The 18,798-nt window shown below is 43.0% G+C and overlaps 1 protein-coding gene across 2 annotated transcripts; it reads left to right on the top strand.

Moving 5' to 3' along the window:
• Window positions 1–154: 154 nt before the first annotated feature.
• CSTF1 (cleavage stimulation factor subunit 1) lies at window positions 155–15,873 on the top strand. 2 transcript variants are annotated; one of them, XM_067554198.1, is made up of 6 exons: window positions 155–835; window positions 6,573–6,768; window positions 10,497–10,774; window positions 11,410–11,607; window positions 12,209–12,599; window positions 14,969–15,873. In XM_067554198.1, the coding sequence occupies exons 1-6, from the start codon at window positions 689–691 to the stop codon at window positions 15,226–15,228; spliced, it is 1,470 nt and encodes a 489-aa protein (XP_067410299.1). In that variant the 5' UTR covers window positions 155–688; the 3' UTR covers window positions 15,229–15,873. The 2 variants fall into 2 exon arrangements, with proteins under 2 accessions (XP_067410299.1, XP_067410300.1); XM_067554199.1 differs by lacking the exon at window positions 155–835 and adding an exon at window positions 5,857–5,873.
• The last annotated feature ends 2,925 nt before the right edge of the window (window positions 15,874–18,798 follow it).

Here is an 18,798-nt window from a genome sequence, read left to right as displayed (position 1 = left end):
ACGGTTAGGAACCAATCGGCAGGAGGCCCGGTTGAAGAGAAGCCAATCAGCGGGCCATTAAGGCCCGGCGCAGACTCAGACTGTGGGCACAGGGGCTGGGGGGGGCGGGGTGGAGACGGACCGGAAGGGCTGCGTTGAGGCGCTCACCCTTTACTTCCGGCAGAGGGGCAGTCGCGGTGCTGCCTCACGGGCGCGAGTGGGTATTGGCGAGTGTGTCGCACCGGCGGTGACGTGTGGCCAACGGCCGCTCCCACGAGCCGTGAGAGCTCTCGAGCGCAAACGTGAGTGGGACACTGGCCAGCGTGTCGCATCGGCGAGGAAGTGCGATCGGTGACGGGGCCCACGGGCCGTGGGCTCTGCAGCGCGAGCGCGAAGGAGACATAGAGCCAGCGTGTCGCACCAACGGGCCGTGGGCGCTCAAGGACAAACGTGAGGGGGCCGTTTTGTTATACTAGCAGCAAGGCGTCTCGCGTGGTGGCTCCCATAGGACTCGGGCTGTTAAGCACAGTCGTGAAGGGGCTTGCGGGCCATTGTGTGATCGACGGCCGCCGGGCCCCGGCGTGACGAGGATTTAAGGCCTTTGAAGGAGAGTGCTGGATTAAAGCCGTTCCCGTGGGCCCCGTGCTCGTGAGGACAAGTGTGAAAGTGATCTCGGTGCGTGGGGCTGCGTAGCAGTGACGCGTAATAGATGGCAGCGAGGCCAGGTGTGAGGAGGATGTCAGGCCGTCGTGTTCCCTCGGTGTGTGATCGACGCCCGCTTCCACGGGGCATCGGTAACATGGGCTCCCCCAATGCTGAGCCACGGCCACTGCGGCTGCCTTTTCTTGAGGCTGAGGTGAGTAGGGCTGCCTCTTGTGAGGGGGTGGGTGTGTGTCCTCTGGGGTCTGTGTGCCTCAACACCGTTGTCTGAGTCTGCACCCGTGCTGCCTGTTAAATTCTGGAGTCATCTCAGAGGCCTGCAGCAGTGAGGCCTTGTGATTTTTAAATTCCATTTGCTTCCACCCAGGCTTGGAAAGTGGGAGAGGCACTGGCAATGTCAAGCAGTGTTTCTAGGCTTTTCAACCCAGACCCAATAGAACCAAGCAGTCCCAATTCCCTGAGATTCCGCTGCTGTCTCGCCATCAAAGTAGGAATTGAACCCAGGAGTTTTGAATTTCAGCTACAGATCCTATTAGGTCGTTCAGTCCCTAATTCCTGCCCAGGTCTCTCTCTGATGTACCCCCGAAGACTGCCACTGATCTCTGTAGCCCCTTGATCATTCTTCAGCTTGTCATTAGATCCTACTTCTCTAACAATTAAATTCTATTTCTCTCAGAACTGGAAATAAATTAATCATGCTTTCCTGGATTACACTGCTGTAAATAGTAGAACCCTGACCTTCCAGACCAGGAACAGAACCTCTATTTCCAGGCTTCTAGTGCAACTCTATATTCTTCTTTCCTCCCTGCAAAAAGTAGGCTTTTGCCAGGGGTCTGTACATACTCCCAGACTCATGCTTTTGTGGTATGCATTTGCAGGATCACCTAGCAAATGATAGTGGATGCCTGGTTGTTTAGCATGTAGTATGTTACAAACTGCTCATAGCACAATTTGCTGCTGATAGCAGTTACTGATCTCTAGGTATTTTCTATTATTGCACTGTCACAATTTTCTACTTCTATGCTTCCCCATCCATGGTCCAAAGTGACATATTATGATGACTGAGGGGAGCACTCCCATCACAGTTTTGCTACTCCGTGTTTAGGGGATGGAGAAGCACAGAGTTAACAATTTATGATGGAAGTGCTGCTATCTGTCATAATTTGCTACCAACAAACAATAGCTTACTTTACATGTCAACATTATTTTAAAAACAAGCATCTAAACTTATTTTTAGAAACAGATTTAACACTTTATTTTTGTTACTTTACCTGTGTACATTAAAATTGAACTTCATTATTTGTATTTTGACTGTATAGTTGCAAGAAAACCAAAATATTTATCTTTTAAAATGATTATACAATATTCAGATTTTGTAAACACAGTTGCACAAAGAATGTATTCTTTTTTTTTTTTATTGCTCAGGATGTCTTTATTGGTTCCCTGTGGAAGGTAGATAGGGTGCATGTGCCCATCTCTTGCAGAAGTCACACTGTGCCTTTGAAAAAAGAAAAAATGATGACACAAAACTAATTGCCAAATATAATTTCAATTAATTCAAAATTGTAAAGTAATATTTCTTGAACTTCTGCTGTGACTTTTTTTTTTTTTTAATTTTCCAGCTACATTTCAGAAGTAAAGATATGACTATCAGCTGCAGTTGAAGTATTTATTGATGTGGAATTATTACCACAATCCCAGGTTATTCCATCTGGTCTATATGCAGCTGTCTAGATACTGGGCCATAACTTCTGTTGTTATGCAGTGAACAATCCTATTTTGTTTGTTTACCTGCTCAAACATATGGTGTGTGTTTCTAATATAATTTTGTGTTTCTTACCATTACACAATCTTTGTTTTTCCTTCTTGCATCTGACAGGGTTGCAGTAGTAGACTTTCATGCTGTCTGCAGAATCAATATAATTTAATCTAATGATTATTTCCTAATTACAGAAACTATAGATAGAAATAGATTCAGGGATGTCACTTATTTCAAGAACTACATTAATGATTTGCAAATATTTTCCTTTTGGGTGGATGTCATATTTAAATAATATGTGATACCCTCATCTATTTGTCTTAAATTTGTTAGTGTGATGCTGGTAGATATAACTATATATCCTACTATATTTCTGTGCTCTTTCAGTTTCAACCACTTTTTCATTTTTCACTAATTAAACACTGTTCATATAGAGAACCCAATTTCTTTCATTAAAGTACCAAATTTTGCCATATTTTAATAAACATTCTAAAATAACTCTGTACTAAGACATTCTACTTTTCCTGTTTACCTTCTCATATACTTTAACCTCACTAGGAATATGCAAGCTTTTTCATTAAGATAAACATAGGAGAAAAATAGCAATTATGCTCCAACAATGTTTCTATAAGCTAATCAGTTTTTGAAATGGAATCATCATAATTAGAAAGCCATCAAAATTTGATATTGAATATTTTTGGGATCAGTGGCCCAACAGTTGTGTCCATCTAGCAGTGTCTTGTGTTCCACAATTTTTGTTTTCCAGAGTCACATAGTAGATTTTCCAGTTTCTCAGTGGATGAAGAATCTAAACTTTAAAATGAGTTGCCAATAGCTGACTTCATAAGTGGGTTTCATGTTTTCATAAAGTCACTCAATGTTTAGTAATGGTTTACTTTTTTTAGTTAATGACTGTTTGGAATCAGTACGCTTGCATGCACGCAGTTTCATATTAAGGTATGCATATATTACTTGCCACAGTCTTGTGTTATATTTGCTATGTAGTGTGCCACTGATAACCCCTTCATACTTACGCTAAATGTTAAGGTTTTGGGTCCAAGCTGAGTAAAACGGTGAGTCACATGCTCAATTCCTGCCAGTTCAATCAATGTCCACTATTAAAAAGGATGAGCACAGTATGTGCTATTTCCATTTTTATCTTTAGCTACCATGAACATATTCTTACCTTGTTGCATCATATTTATCAAAAATAGCATTACACTAACACTGTATATTAACTATGAATATAAGTATCTAAAAATCATCTAGTCCGGGGGGGAGTGGAGGGGATGAGACCCTTCCCTCCCACCCACATACAAACTCACCCCTTCCAGACTGTGGCCCTCGGGCGGGGGGGGGAAGTAGACCACCATAGATGGGCAGTGCTCCCTTGATCCTGATACAGACACAGGTGTCAGCAACACCACTGCTGGGAGCAGGGACAGTCCAATGCCAGTTTATGGGGAGGGAGAGGAGCTCAGACCCCCTGGAAAGGCAAGTCCCCACAGATCACAGGGCGGGGGGGCGAGGTCCGTACCTCTCAAGATAGTGGCATGTACATGGGAAAGGAGAGGTGCCATTGTCTCCCTATTCCCCTGGTAGCCCCCATGTCCCTCCCCCTGTATTCTTCCCCTCCCCATCATCTAAGCCTCTCAACCCCTTTCCTTCCCACCATCCCCATTTATCTCATCTCGTTTCTCTAACCCCCAAATCCCTCTCCCTATTCCCACCTCCTCTTCCACCCCAGGCACCTTCCAGTGAGCAGTTTGCATGTGTATTTTTTGTAAACAAGTTTCAGTACCTTCAGAATATTCTGCTGTATTCAGATTGAATTTTGTAGAAATGTAATCTCCCTTTGACAGAGGCAGATTGGAGCAAACTGAGACTCCTGCTTTTCAGTTCTGGTGTGGGCTGGATTTGCCACCTGGCTGTGTTCTAGGTTTGGTAATCATAACAGTCCCACTGGAGCCATTCAGTACATGTGATGTAGAGGTAGTTTCCAGCTAGCCTCTCTCTGTACAGGCTTAGTATAATCCATGTGTCATACTATCCAGCATTTTAAAGAATAGTGCTTCTAATAGCAGAATTGAAGTCTTTGGCTATTAATGTAATTTGATTTCCCCCCCTCCTCCGCACCCCCCAAGGGATAGTAGATACCATGCATTCAGTTGAGGTAGCTTTTCAAGCATTGGAGACCCTTGTGTGATGATCTCTCAGCCCTGGTTTGATCACTATCTGTGATCAAAAATTCATTGCCAGAACATGTGACTATTAAGAAAAGCCGTGAGGATAGGGAGGAGCAGGGGCTGTATTTCCCTGGTTCAAATGGCCCCTAATTTGGATCACCACTCAAACCTTGCATCCCCATGGGGCACACAACTTCGAGGCAATCTAAGGAAGGCAGGAGAAACTAAAGTTTTGATACTAACCCAGGAAGTCAGTCAGCCTTGAAGTCATTTGATGCAAAAGAATAAATTTGTGCTATTAAACTGCAAACTCCACAATCACAGTAAAAACGTATGAAGTGTCTTACTAGAAACAATGTGAAATGTGCTTGCTTAAAACCTCTAGTAACCATTAATATCTTTGAATTATTTGCTATTGAAATATAAATTAAATTGTTCAGATGGATGCCATTGCACTATGCTAATGAATGTAAATGAAGTATAAGAGTAATAAAACTACCATTTTTTTAAAGTAACTAATTAAAAAGAGTGAAACAGCATTGACAGTGGAATACAAAAAGGGGCTCTAATTCAGGGAACCAGATCAGGAGATAAGACAAACTGCTCTGAATCTTTATGCAGACATACATACTGAAAAGGAATTCTTAACCATGTTTAAAAACATGTACAGGAATTCAATTGTTTTAGAGCGAGAAGAGTGTGTGTTTGGGTTTCACCGACTGCAGGTGTCGTTAGCTGCTCAGTCCATCTTTTCAGATCGGGAAGAGTTGCTTTGTCTAGGGCAGGCATGGGGATGCACTGTGGCTTTAAGGACATAGCCCTGAGCAGCGGGCGCTAAGAGGCGCTGCCTGGCAGAGGTAACAATTGCCCCTCTGCCATCTACACCCTATTTTTACAAACCCCATTCTAGGAAACTTCCCGTTCCTAGCTGGCAGCGGCTCTTAATACCGCCGCCCCCTCTCTTCCTTGCACCCGCTTCTGGCCCCCTGGAGTGCAGCGCCTGCTCAGCCTTTCCACCTCTGGGTTTGTGCCCTTCGCGGATGCCGGGACTCCAGCAGGTAGCTCGCTGTAGAATCCAAGTGCGGGCCGCGCTGCCGGCTGACTTCAGCGCAGGTACCAGTGAGCATGCTCGCTGCCCACGAGCATGCTTAGTAGCGCAAAGCTGCAAACTGCGCTGGGGAGCGATGGGATACCCTCCTCACGCCGCCGCCAGCATCTATCGATGTTCTCAGGGCTCCAGTCGCCATTTTAGTGGGAGACTAGAGCAAGGGAGGCAGAAAGACGGGCAGGTAGGTGCCGGGGCGGGGTGACCAACTCCTTTCCTCCGCCCTGCTGGGCTGAGCGCCTTCCAGCGCTGCTCGCTTGTGGGAGGCCCTTTCCTCTAGCCCGCGGTCTCAAGGAACAGCAGCGAGGCTGGTCACTTTCCTTGCAGACAGTTTTCCCCCCGCCCCTTAGTTTACTTCACCCCTCGCCGTTTATAACAATCGATTGTTCTTTGGGGCTGGAAAGGGATGGATTGGGGGAGGTCATAGGCTGGGGTTTGGTTTTGGGGGGCTTCACTGCCTCTTAGCTTCCCTACAGATTTGTATGTTTGTTAAGCCTGCCTTTCCGAACTGTTTGCCCATCTCCCCACACCTGCTTGATTGAATTAAAGAGAGGTTACTGGCAAGAGATGGACATTGCTAACCAGTGTTGCTCTTCTCTCGCTTTCATAGCAGTCCTTAATCACAGTCTGAGTGCTGGTAACTGGTGGACTCTTTCCTCTGTAGTTGTTGCTGTCTGCAAAAGCTTTCTGTTATCTCTTCTCAGTTGTCCGTCTAGTTGTGCATCTTGGCTGAAAATCCCTTTCCTTTGCATATACAAAACCTTTTCAAATTTGTCTCTTTAACAGCGCTACTTAACGCTGAAAGGTGTTGGGATATATTTTGTATGAAAGATTATACCAATGCAATGTAACCGTTTTGTAAGTATTTTTTTTCTTGTTTCAGCCACCCGCAAGGCATTCCTTGCTCACTATGTATAGAACAAAAGTAAGCTTGAAAGATCGTCAACAACTTTACAAACTGATTATTAGTCAGTTGCTGTATGATGGATACATAAACATTGCCAATGGCTTGATAAATGAGATAAAACCACAATCAGTCTGTGCACCCTCTGAACAACTGCTGCATCTGATTAAACTAGGTAAGCTGTAATGCAGGATTAATATAAATATACAAGCAATTACAGACTTTTTGCTGAAGTCCAAGTATGTAGGTTCTGGCTGAGCGGGACAGGGATGGGACTTAATCTCTAGAGGTCCCTTCCAGCCTTACATCTCTGTGGTTCTGTAGTGGACACAATACAATGTAAAAGCAAATGTTCTTGTTAATTTATACAACAATAACTCCTAATGTTGCTGTACAGTTGTCATATTATGCATAGGAAACAAAATATAAGTCTTTTGGTTAAATCCTAGAAAAGATTTCTTACTTATTTGGACTCTTGCAAGTAGTGCCTTTCCAATGCTCTGGATGCCCTTGACAGTCTTCTAAAAATACACTGAAAAAATGGGGCCATTAGCTCTTGTGGAGCAAATCAAATAATCCATTGATAAATATAATAGAAACTAACTGACCCACCCAATCCCACATAATCCCGCATAAACACTAGGTAACACTAAGCAGGTGAATATTGTATCTGTTGGAGAATGGAACTTAATAGGAAACCTCTGTTAAAAGTTGTGTACTTTCTAATCCATCGTAGTTGAGGCAGTGTGGTCCAGTGGATAGGATGCTGGACTAGGACTCAGATCTGGGTTCTATTCTTTGCTCTGCAATTTGTGATCTATTTGTGATCTATTTTTTGCTCTGATTTGTGACCTTGGGCAAGTCACTTCACCTCTCTGCATATCTGTGTTTTCTCCACCCTTCTGTTTCTTTTTTATTTACATGGTAAGGCGTTTGGGATAGGAACTATGTATTACTATGACAAACTCTCTTAGTAAGTACAGTGCCTCTTATGCACTGTAGCAGGGGTGTCAAACTCATTTGCCATGGCGGTCCAGATTTGAATTAAATGTACTTCAGGTGGGCCATACATACCATAAATCGAGATACTAGGCCGTTATGGAGCGCTGTGTCTCGTGCACAGAGTACACAGATCTCACGACATCGTACGCCCTGGCGGCAGCGCATGATGCTGCCAGAGAGTTTAATGCCACGCGATGTCGCGTGCTGGGGCCGGACCAAAAAGGTTGGTGGGCCGTATGCGGCCTGCGGGCCGGATATTTGGCACCCCTGCACTATAGGGCCCAACTCTCTGTTGGAGTTTCTATGTGCTACTGGAATATAAATAATAATGTACTCTAAGGTAATTTTTTTTTCACCAGCAGAGCCAAACAAATTATTATGGAGAGACTTGTAATTGAGTTAGGCAGAAGAATACCAATGAAAAAGTCAGTGAAATCTGCTAAACCAAAATGCATTGTGTCCCAGTGTGATTAGGAGTAAATTTAGATCTGTCACTAATCTGGTTTTTGTGTGTGTGTGTTCATTGCAGTATTAGTGTTGGAAACACTTTATCATTAAAGTCTCAAAGAATAAGAGGTATTCTGTTTACTGAAAACATACCCAACTTTTCCATGGAGCAGTATAATTTTATACTTGGGAGAATTTTTATACTAGTGAAAAACTGCTACAAAGTTAACTACCACATGAATAAAATTACCAAAAGGCTATTTAAAGCAGAGTAAGCTTTAACAGTTCTTCAGACTACCTTCTTATCTTATTTTGTATAATGTCGTGACTTGAATCACTGCATTTCAGCTAGATTTGTTTTGCTCAGAAAAAAACTAATGACAAAGGAGCTACAAGGAGCTCTGAAATAGAGCCTTTAACTTTACATACATTTTGGTGTTAAGCAATTGATGTCTTAGTATAGTTATCTTTCATCATGAGCTTTTTGAAAATCTTCTTGGATAATGTCATGGCAGGGTACACAGCAAACTGAAATAGTCAGTGTTTCAGACAACTCTGAGAGCATCAGTATAATAAGTGCCAGATCTATCTTAACGAAGAATATTAGCATCCAACTCTACTCTGAATGGGGTTAGATGACATAGATCAGGCACACCATATAACCCTGCTCAGAATAGATTAATGATGTGGTTAAAAATGGTTGTGCCTTGTCTAAGCTGCAACTTCCACTGGTGAATTGAGTTCTCATTTTGCCAGTGTAGATACAACTTGGAAGAGAAGGTGGTGTCGAATATGAAGTTACGTGTATGGTGGATTAATGGTTCTCATCTAAATTACTAGTGCATAGGAGCCCTAATCATGGACCAGGACCTCATTAATAGTACTGCTTCATTGTGGTGATGATGGTACCCAAGAAAACAGATTATGGCTATTCTTCATTGAGCTGTAAAGGAAAAGGTTTTGTAAATGTCATCTGTTCTTTTTTTTTTTTAAATATTTTTCTGTGCAGGTGTTACTGTTTCCTGTGAAAGCTGGCTGTAGACATTGCTCCTGAGGGAATTCTGTGCCAAAAAACTAAAAATTCTATACCAAAAAAATTTAAAATTCTGCACACAATATTTTTAAAATTGTCAATAAATAAATGTGGAGGCCCCAGCATGGCAGTGGGGAGCACAGGCCATTGGCTGCATGGAGGTGGGAGATCACCCTGCAGTGCTCCTCCCTCCTCCTCCCATTCCCGCCCCCCCCCCCCCCCCAAGGGCAAGGACTTGGCGGTAAGACTGCACCTGACTCTGACCCAGTGCAAGAGCTGGATCTGCCCCAGAAACACCCCGGGGCCCTGCCCCTCTGTTCCAGGTGCACCAGGTGTGGGCAGGTAGGCTCAGCTCAGGAGGATTCAAGTATAAAGGGGCTTGATGTGTGGGGATCCAGGTGTGGGGTAAGAGGGTTTTGTGTGGGGCAGTCTGGGTGCAGGCAGCTCAGTGGGACATCTGGATACACAGGCTTGTTGGGGTTTCCGGGTGAAAGGGACTCTGCAGAGAAGTCCAGATGAAGGTAGCTAGGGCTCAGCAAGAGGGGTCTGGGTGTGCGGGGATTTGGGGGGGATGTGTGGGCAAGTGAGGCTTGGTGGTGTTAGGGTCCAGGTGCATAGGGCTTATCAGAGTGGTCCAGATGCGGGGGGTGTGTGTGTGTGTGTGTGTGTGTGTGAGGCTTGTCAGGGTGGGGTTTCGATGGGCCCGCTTAACGGGGGGCCTCAGTTGCTGCTGCTGCCACTAAGGGGATGCTGTATGTTAGGCTCCTGTCTCCTCCTCCCCCCCCCCCCCAAATTCCCATGTCCTCTTCCACATCCCCCTGTCACATCCATTCACGCTTCTCCCCACTGCCCCGTTCCTGACTCCCATATCCCCCTGCCCTATCTCACCCCCCTTCCTTCCCCATTGCTTCTTCCATCTTTTCCTATCTCCTTCCCCCATTTCTCCCGACCTGCCCCACCATGGGCACTCAGTGTTGTACAGAAAACAGGATGGCTCCTAGCACACAGAAGAGGAGCATGACCGCCAGTAGAAACCAGGAGGCAGTGTACAAGCAGCACTCTTCTTCAGCCTGCACTCTCAGAAATGGGGGGTGGAGTGGCACGTGACCCCCATGCCTTGCCTCTCTTTGGGAGGGCAGTGTTGTCCCTCTCCCTCCTCCCCCCCCCCCTCCAAACTACACCTGCGGGCGTCCCCAGGCGCACACAACCCTCCCACCCCCCATGCAGTTTCCCTTTGCTTCCCCATCATTTTCTGCAGGGAAGCAAGGAAATCTGTAGGGAGACATGAATTCTGCACATGCGTAGTGGTGCGGAATTCTTCCAGGAGTGAGACATAATCATGGCTACTCTAAACAGCTACTAGTATATTTATGAAGACTTTTTGTAGAGAAAGTAAACATATTTAATCTCTCTTCTTTCAGGAATGGAGAACGATGACAGCGCAGTTCAGTATGCAATTGGACGCTCCGATACCGTAGCTCCAGGAACGGGGATTGACTTAGAATTTGATGCAGATGTGCAGACTATGTCCCCGGAGGCTTCTGAATATGAGACCTGTTACGTCACATCTCATAAAGGACCATGTCGCGTAGCTACATATAGCAGAGATGGGCAGTTAATAGCTACAGGATCTGCTGATGCCTCAATAAAAATTCTTGATACAGAGAGAATGTTGGCAAAAAGTGCTATGCCCATCGAGGTAAAATATCACACGAATCATGATCAGTTAGTGAATGTTAAAATGCTACATCCATTTTATATCGTTCTGCCTATGACTGTATACTTAAGGAAAAGTACCCTTTGTTGTCTGGAATCTGCACACAACTAGAGGCAGTGCATAGTCCTAAGAATGCTGCCCTAAGCAAAATCACGAAACGTTTGTCTTAATTATAATGGTGATTTTTAGTTAAGAAGGGTAGTATTGCGAGTTAGAGCAGGGGACTAACACTTGGGACAGCTGAGTTTTATTTCTTTTTTTCTGCTGTTGACTCCATTTTGACTTAGGGCAAGTCACTAACCTCTGTCGGTTTCTGCTTGTTTCTCTGTAAAGGAAAGATATTGTATACTTATCATAGGAATGTTAATGACTAATATTTGCAAAGAACTTTGAGATATACTTAAAAGAATGATAATGTTTATACCTAGTTATTTGTCAAAAAATGCAGCGTTTGCTTGGCAGATCAGGCAGGTATTGGTGTGTGTTTAAAATTCACTTTTCCTCTTTAAAACATATATTTTCTACCAGAAGATCCCATATGTTTGTTATTACTCGGAGCATTTTAAAAAAACCCAAAGAGTTGGATGGTGGTTGACGTGTATCAATGTTCTCTATAGGTCATGATGAATGAGACAGCACAGCAGAACATGGAGAATCATCCTGTTATTCGGACTTTATATGATCATGTGGATGAGGTTACGTGTTTAGCTTTCCATCCAACAGAACAGATCCTGGCATCTGGTTCAAGGGACTATACGCTTAAATTGTTTGACTATTCAAAACCTTCTGCCAAAAGAGCCTTCAAGTATATCCAGGTTAGAGGCTATAGTATTTTTTTTAAAAAACAAAAACACTTGAGATCTGCCAACTACCATGATAGCAGTTAGCTAATTTGTGTTAGCAATTGCTAGGTACACAGGAGTATGCAATTATCCAAATTGCAGATACTCTTGTGGTAATTATGGATACAAATTAGGTACATAAAACATGTGCCTGTGGTCTTTGGAAATCTGATGTCCACTTTCCTCTCTATGTGTACCACCAGGGAAACCTGAAACTACCAGGGGTGATGCCTCTGGCATGTCCTTTATGAACAGCATTGAAGTCCTCTGGATTTCTTTTTGGTTGCTGATGGGAAAATGTCCTCCTCTCTCCCTCACCCCGTGAATGGGCTTTGAAAATTGATCTAGGACTTAAGGTATAATCCTGCTCCATCTAAATGTGTTACTGCCATATAGTGGAGAGGGGAATGGTGTTCTCCAATTTGTATCCTGCCCTAAACTCTATATCAATTAAGAATTGAACTTACTTTTTTTTAATATGGAAAATATTGTAGAACTTCAAACTTGTGAATCCACCAGGATTTTCTTTGTAAATAGGTTCTTTACATTGATTTGTATATTTCTCATCACACAGGAAGCAGAAATGCTACGCTCCATCTCTTTTCATCCTTCTGGCGACTTTATACTTGTTGGTACCCAGCATCCTACCTTACGTTTGTATGATATCAACACATTCCAGTGTTTTGTGTCTTGCAATCCTCAAGATCAACACACCGATGCTATATGTTCAGTAAACTACAATGCAAGTGCTAACATGTATGTGACAGGAAGCAAGGATGGATGCATCAAATTATGGGATGGTGTTTCAAATCGATGTATCACTACTTTTGAGAAAGCACATGATGGGGCTGAAGTCTGTTCTGCCATCTTTTCCAAAAATTCAAAGTACATCCTGTCAAGTGGAAAAGACTCTGTAGCTAAACTATGGGAAATATCCACAGGTCGTACACTGGTCAAATATACAGGTATGTGGCAGATGACTTATCAAGCAAAAATTGTTCATGCAGTAATCAGCTAGTGATGGGAATGAATATTTGATACAGTACAAATTTGAAAGTTCTTAGTCCAGTGACTGATGCACACACAGTTAAATCTGTGAAAAACTTTTCAGAATTTACTCATAAGATCACAATAGCCTTGTGCTGTTGAGCAGTAACCTCTGAAGTTAATTGGTAGCTTCTTCTGTGAGGATGAAATGGTAGGATTCCTGTAGTTCTTTTTTCTTGGTCACTGATAATAGATAAGTCACTTCATGCCTTTCATGATTTCCTTTTGGTGTTGATCAGCATCTTACACTAATCTAGGTGGATTTGGATTGCTTTCCATCGTTACTTCATATGATGTATTACTACTCTGTTAGCTTTCTGTTCAGGGAAAGCATCATCAAGTACAACTCTTTGGTTACTCCAGAAAGGAAAATAAAAGCAGAAATATTAAGACATCTTGGCAAGTAATTTCTGACTGGCTCCTTTCAGTCTTCCTTAACCTCCACAGGAGATCTTGTTGCTGTGAAATATAGTTTCCAGAGAAATGGGGCAGTTTTGATCTGCCAAAACCAGAAATTGACACTTTGATTCAATTTGCAAAAGAACTCAGTGTAACTTAACATAGTGATCTTTTTGCTCAAAGTCTAAAATGGTAATATTTTTAACCAGCAGAGGGTGCAGTATAGCCTGATAAACAATCACAAAATGTTTGCAAAGTGCTGCCTCTTTATTTGATTTGATTAGAAAGAGTGTTTCTCTTATTTCTTTATCAAGTCTGTGTATGCCATGGTATATCTGAAACACCTTATTTTTATAAGACAGTGAATGCTAAGTTTCTGTGGTGGAAATAGCAGCCTAGCTAGATAATGTCTATATATTATATACAGACATTGATTATGAGAACTTGTACTTTCCTCCATTAGCTGCGGTTTTTCCAGTTTTAGTTAACAGTTGTTACATACTAAGAGTACTGGAGGGAGAAGTGTGTTTGAAGCAAAGAGTTTCCCATTATGCTCATGCCCTATCTGCTATGAATGTCTTCTGATTTGGTTGATTCTGGTTAGGAGGGAAGGTCTAATTCTCTACTTCTATGGAATGGTGTGTGAACACTTACAGTAATATGAAATTCCGCCCCAGGTAAACTGTTTGTTGGAATGTATATAGGATTTCTTTATTCAAGGTGGTTTTTGCAGGGAGAATCCTCACACTGTGGTGGTATTGACTATTTAAAAACAAAAAAAAGCCCTTTTATTTCCAAGCAGCTCTTTGAATTTTCATGTACAGAAGGTGAACTCTGGCAAGCATTGTGTCCCGTGCCATTTCTCTTTCCTCCTCCCCAAAAAGACTCCTACTGTAACGAACTCATTGAAAGTCACTTTTAGTTGTAAATGCCCACATTGACACAATTTTTTTTAAAGCCAGAACAAATTAATAATTCATAAAATTTTATTAGCAAAAACACATCTAGACTGTCTAATGCCAACACCAACAGCTGTGACTTCTGAACAGGTGGGGAGGTGTAACATACATGAATTTTCTCTCACTTTTATTGAGCATCTGAACTTAATGCTTGTGCACATGAGGGACTAATGTTGTTGTTTTTCAGCCAGGTAAAGAGTGGGTAAATGCTATGCAAGCTTGCATAGATCACAGGAGAAGTTTGGCATCCCTATTAAAATACTTCTAATTCTCTTGAATAGAAATTGCCAGCCATGCTAAATGCTCAGTGGACATAAATATTCCTCCTAATTCCCAAACTCATCACTTATTATGTAAGTCAGAATTTGAAGTGTGATCTCCTGAAGTGCAGCTGCGCAACTACCCAGAAAGATTTCAAAAATATTATGAAGATGTGCCTTCATTTCACATTTGGCTCTGATGATCTAGTATTAGACTCAGCAAGTTTTTATGAACTTTAGTGATCTGATTCTCAGATTAATTTGAGTTGTGTTCAGCATCCAATACTAATCCTGTTGATTACATAACCAGCAAGTGTGTTGCTTTGTAGGAGAGTGCACAATTTTCAAGGGCATTTTCATTTATTGTGTCATTCTTCAGGCCTGAGACTTTGTTTCCCTTAGTGCTACTAAGAATTTGTCAGTATTTCTGTAGTGAGGGTGAGTGGAGAAATGCTAGAGCACAATTTTTTCCTAAGAACCCTTCGTCTTAACTTCTAAAGCTTAATAAACAACATAAAGCTGACCCTTGTTGATGGTCCTTAGCAAGTAATATCTAAATGAGACTTTTTTTTGTGCTTTTGAAAATCTCTCCCCTACCCACCCTCCACAAGACTACCGTTACATGTTTTACTTGCATCATTAATGAATATCATGTCCCTGCTATTCTAGGAGCTGGTTTGAGTGGACGACAAGTACACCGAACACAGGCAGTCTTCAACCACACAGAGGACTATGTGTTACTTCCTGATGAAAGGACCATAAGTCTCTGCTGCTGGGACTCAAGAACTGCAGAACGGAGAAATCTTCTGTCATTGGGGCATAACAGCATTGTCCGCTGTATTGTTCATTCTCCTACCAATCCAGGCTTCATGACATGCAGTGATGACTACAGAGCTCGATTTTGGTACAGAAGGTCAACCACAGATTAAAGACAGTGTCATAAAACAGTGATTACCTAGATTCATTATACCATCTTATACTAAGTATACTGCCAACAGATGCCTAAACAAGAGCCATGCTGTGTCTGTATTTAACTTTATCAAATATGATGGAAAAAGATGAAAGTATTGAGATTTAGTTTTCCTTCACTAACTAACCTTCGTGTGTGTGGCATCAATTTTATAAGTAGTCTCAACAATTTTTCTTGAATACAATTAATCCTACTGCAGGGATAGTTTTAAACTTGCTCTTACATGTCTACGTTTTCAAAATGTTAGTGATTCTTGCCCAATCTGCATAGAATTTCTCCATTACGTCTGTGCAATCCTATTGAAGTCTTTTTTTAAAAAAAAGAATGGATTGCATAAATTCTCAGCAGAATTTGGCCAGATGTTTTAATGAAGCTTTAAGTTGTCTTTCAGTTCTGATTCATGCATTGTGCGGTGAAAGCTCTGTTTTTTGTATTTTTTTTATTGGTATTTTATTTTATTTTACTTTATTTTGGCCATGTGGCCCTCCAGCTCTGAGCCAGAATTTTGTGCCATAACAATTTTACATCCATTTTTTTAAATGGTTTAGATGAATTCAACAAATGATGTTTTAGTTCTGATATTAAAGCTCTGACTTGAAATCTTGTGGCTGACTTTCATATGAGTTTCTCTTAACAGCTGTAATCTTGAAGCAAGTAGAGGTTACAATCTGACTCAAACCCATCAGGACCCGACTACAAGTTTAGGGTTTCATGTAATTTGTATAACATGCATTTGGTCTCAGTTTTGTTCAGGTAGTCTTATTATCACTCCAGACTTGCATACACAGTTGCATATGCCATGGACTAATTGCGTCCTGCAGATGAACACATTAACAGTCGTTAATACACTTTGATCTGGTCTCATTTCGAAAGAGGAATAGATCAAACCACATTAATGCGCCGTCAGCAGGGTGCAAATGGACAGCTGGTCCATAGCAGGCTTCCAATTTGCTGTGAACTAAAGTTGCTGTAGACAAACCCTGAAGTTGAAGAATATGTGTTTTGGGGCAGGTTTTTGAGTTGGGTATAAAACAACTTAACCCTCTTGGGTTTGGGTTGGCATTGGGTGTGGTTTACTCAGGTTCATATCTGGCTTCAAAATTAGGCCCAAGCGGACCTCCAAAGACAAGTACAAAGTGTCTCCCAAAAAGTGCTCGTACCATGTCAACTTTTACATAAGAACTTGTCTACACTTAAAGCTTTATAGTAGCACAGTTGCAGTGCTGAGTGGAGAACCTGTACGCTGACAGGAGAGTTTCTCTCATCAGTGTAGGTACTCCATCTCCCCGAGAGGCAGTAGCTGTGTTGACTGAAGAAGCCCTCCCATCGACACAGCGCTGTCTACACTGGGGGTTAGGTCAGTATAATTGTCACTCAGAATTGTGGATTTTCCACACTCTTGGGCCACTAATTATGCTGACATAAATTCCTAGTGTGTAGACCAAGCCTAAGAGTGACAATGCTGTAGTATGTGAAGTTAAGGAGAAACTGATTTTTGCTGTAGATACTTATAGTGTATAGTCCACTCAGTAAAAAGCAATAATCAAGATGTTGGGCATGTTGTTAATCTTAGTTATGCCAGTACAATCCTTCATCTGGATGTTAATTTATTGCTGTACAGAAAAGGGAATAAGCTGCATCATTGTAACCACTTTTTTATGGGTAGAAGTGCTTATACTAGGGTAGGTACATTGTTTTAGCTATGTTGGTATAGTTAAAACAGTACAACTTCCCCCTGCAGGCTGCCCTGGTTTTTTTATTTATTTTTTAAAAGAGAATCGGGGGCCATGTTTCAGGGCTGGAGAAGAAGCTGGACTTTCTATTTGTTCTATAAGGGTCTGTTTAGCAGCACTATCTACACACTACCATCCTTCCCACCGCCATGCTTTTTTTACTTCTCTCCAGTGGAAAGATTCCATAGGGGCCTGATTCATGTTTTTCCCCCTGGTTGAGACGCACCTCACCCCCCACATGGAGGGGCGGCGCTTCTCTAGTTCTGACTGGGCTGATAGGTCTCCCTTATATCACTAATGCATACTGCTTCTATAGTAGCCATTACATCAGCTGAAAGAGTGGGAAAGATTTTGGGCACCACATCAGCTCCTCCTTATGACATTTTATAAGGATAGGGTCACCCTCAAGTGCCTGCCAATATCTGTTTCAGAATTCTAGTCCATTCACCTCCCAGTTTTTTCCAAGTGTCATTCTCTTACCACAACACGTTTGTGAAGTTTAGTCTCACCTGGGGTTGACTTTCTGCAGTGATGGGACAAAACCCTTCAGACCACTGTCCACTGTTCTCCTATCGGCATAAGTAGAGTCTTCACAAAGCACTGCAGCTGTACCACTACAGCACTGTAAGTGTAGACAAGCCCTTAGAGAAAAGCTTACATGCTAAGAGCTACGTAGTCACTTTTTGGGAGATGTTTTGTGCTTGCCTTTAGAGGTCTGTTTGGGCCTAATTTTGAAGCCAAACATGACTGTTGGGGCCTTTGCAGAGATTAAGAAGCGGGAACTATCAGTTCTTTGAGTGCTTGCTCATGTAGATTCCATTCTAGATGTGTGCGCGCCTCCGTGCATGGTTACCGGAATCTTTTTCACTTTAGCAGTACCCGCAAGGCTGGCTCTGGCGCCTCCTGCAGTCCTGTGCGCATGCCACGGTATAACGCGCCTTCAGCTCTATGCCCCCTCAGTTCCTTCTTTCCACCTGTGACAGTTGCTGGAACTGCTCTGCTTGCTTCGCAAGTGCTCCTCAGTACCTTTAGTAGTGTTAGGCTATGTCTGCACGGACGGCAGCAAAGTCGCCGCTGTCAGATCGACTTATCCGCATCAACTGAGCAGTCTGTGGAGACCCGCTCAGTCGATCCAGCAGTTGACGCTATTAATCCATCCCCACAAGTGGCATGCCCGTCGGCGTGGTGCAGTGAAGACGGCACGCAGAAGAGAAGAATAGCAGTCGACGGGGTGGGCGCCTCCTGCAGTCCTGTGCGCATGCCACGGTATAACGCGCCTTCAGCTCTATGAGTTCCTTCTTTCCACCTGTGACAGTTGCTGGAACTGCTCTGCTTGCTTCGCAGGTGCTCCTCAGTACCTTTAGTAGTGTTAGGCTATGTCTGCACGGACGGCAGCAAAGTCGCCGCTGTCAGATCGTTTCCGCATCAACTGAGCAGTCTGTGGAGACCCGCTCAGTCGATCCAGCAGTTGACGCTGTTAATCCATCCCCACAAGTGGCATGCCCGTCGGCGTGGTGCAGTGAAGACGGCACGCAGAAGAGAAGAATAGCAGTCGCCGGGGTAAGTGTAGACCAAGCCTTAAATAGTTTTGTTGTTCGTTCTTTGTTAGTTAAGTAGTTGTTAATAGTCAATAGCTAAGATTAGGAATAGTCCCTACTGGGGCATTCGCCCAGGAGCGGGGCATGCCCTGGTCTCCGGGTTTCAAGGCTTGCATTTCCTGCAGCAAGTCCTTCCCTCTTAGTGACCCCTACGCCAGCTGTCTAAAGTGCCTACGGAAAACACAGAAAGGACAAGTG

This window comes from Emydura macquarii, unplaced genomic scaffold (assembly GCF_026122565.2).
Source record: "Emydura macquarii macquarii isolate MOO-44397 ecotype Brisbane River unplaced genomic scaffold, CSIRO-AGI_Emac_v2 contig_1483, whole genome shotgun sequence".
NCBI classification, from domain to species: Eukaryota; Metazoa; Chordata; order Testudines; family Chelidae; genus Emydura; species Emydura macquarii.
The sequence above is the reverse complement of the archived record's forward strand: the minus strand, read 5'-3'. Positions and strand labels throughout refer to the sequence as shown.

Excerpts from the sequence above, each read along its gene's own strand:
- CSTF1 (XM_067554198.1), top strand. The coding sequence starts at position 689 with ATGGCAGCGAGGCCAGGTGTGAGGAGGATGTCAGGCCGTCGTGTTCCC. Across the intron at positions 836-6,572 it reads TGCCTTTTCTTGAGGCTGAG|CCACCCGCAAGGCATTCCTT; the intron begins GTGAGTAGGGCT and ends TTCTTGTTTCAG. Across the intron at positions 10,775-11,409 it reads AAAGTGCTATGCCCATCGAG|GTCATGATGAATGAGACAGC; the intron begins GTAAAATATCAC and ends TGTTCTCTATAG.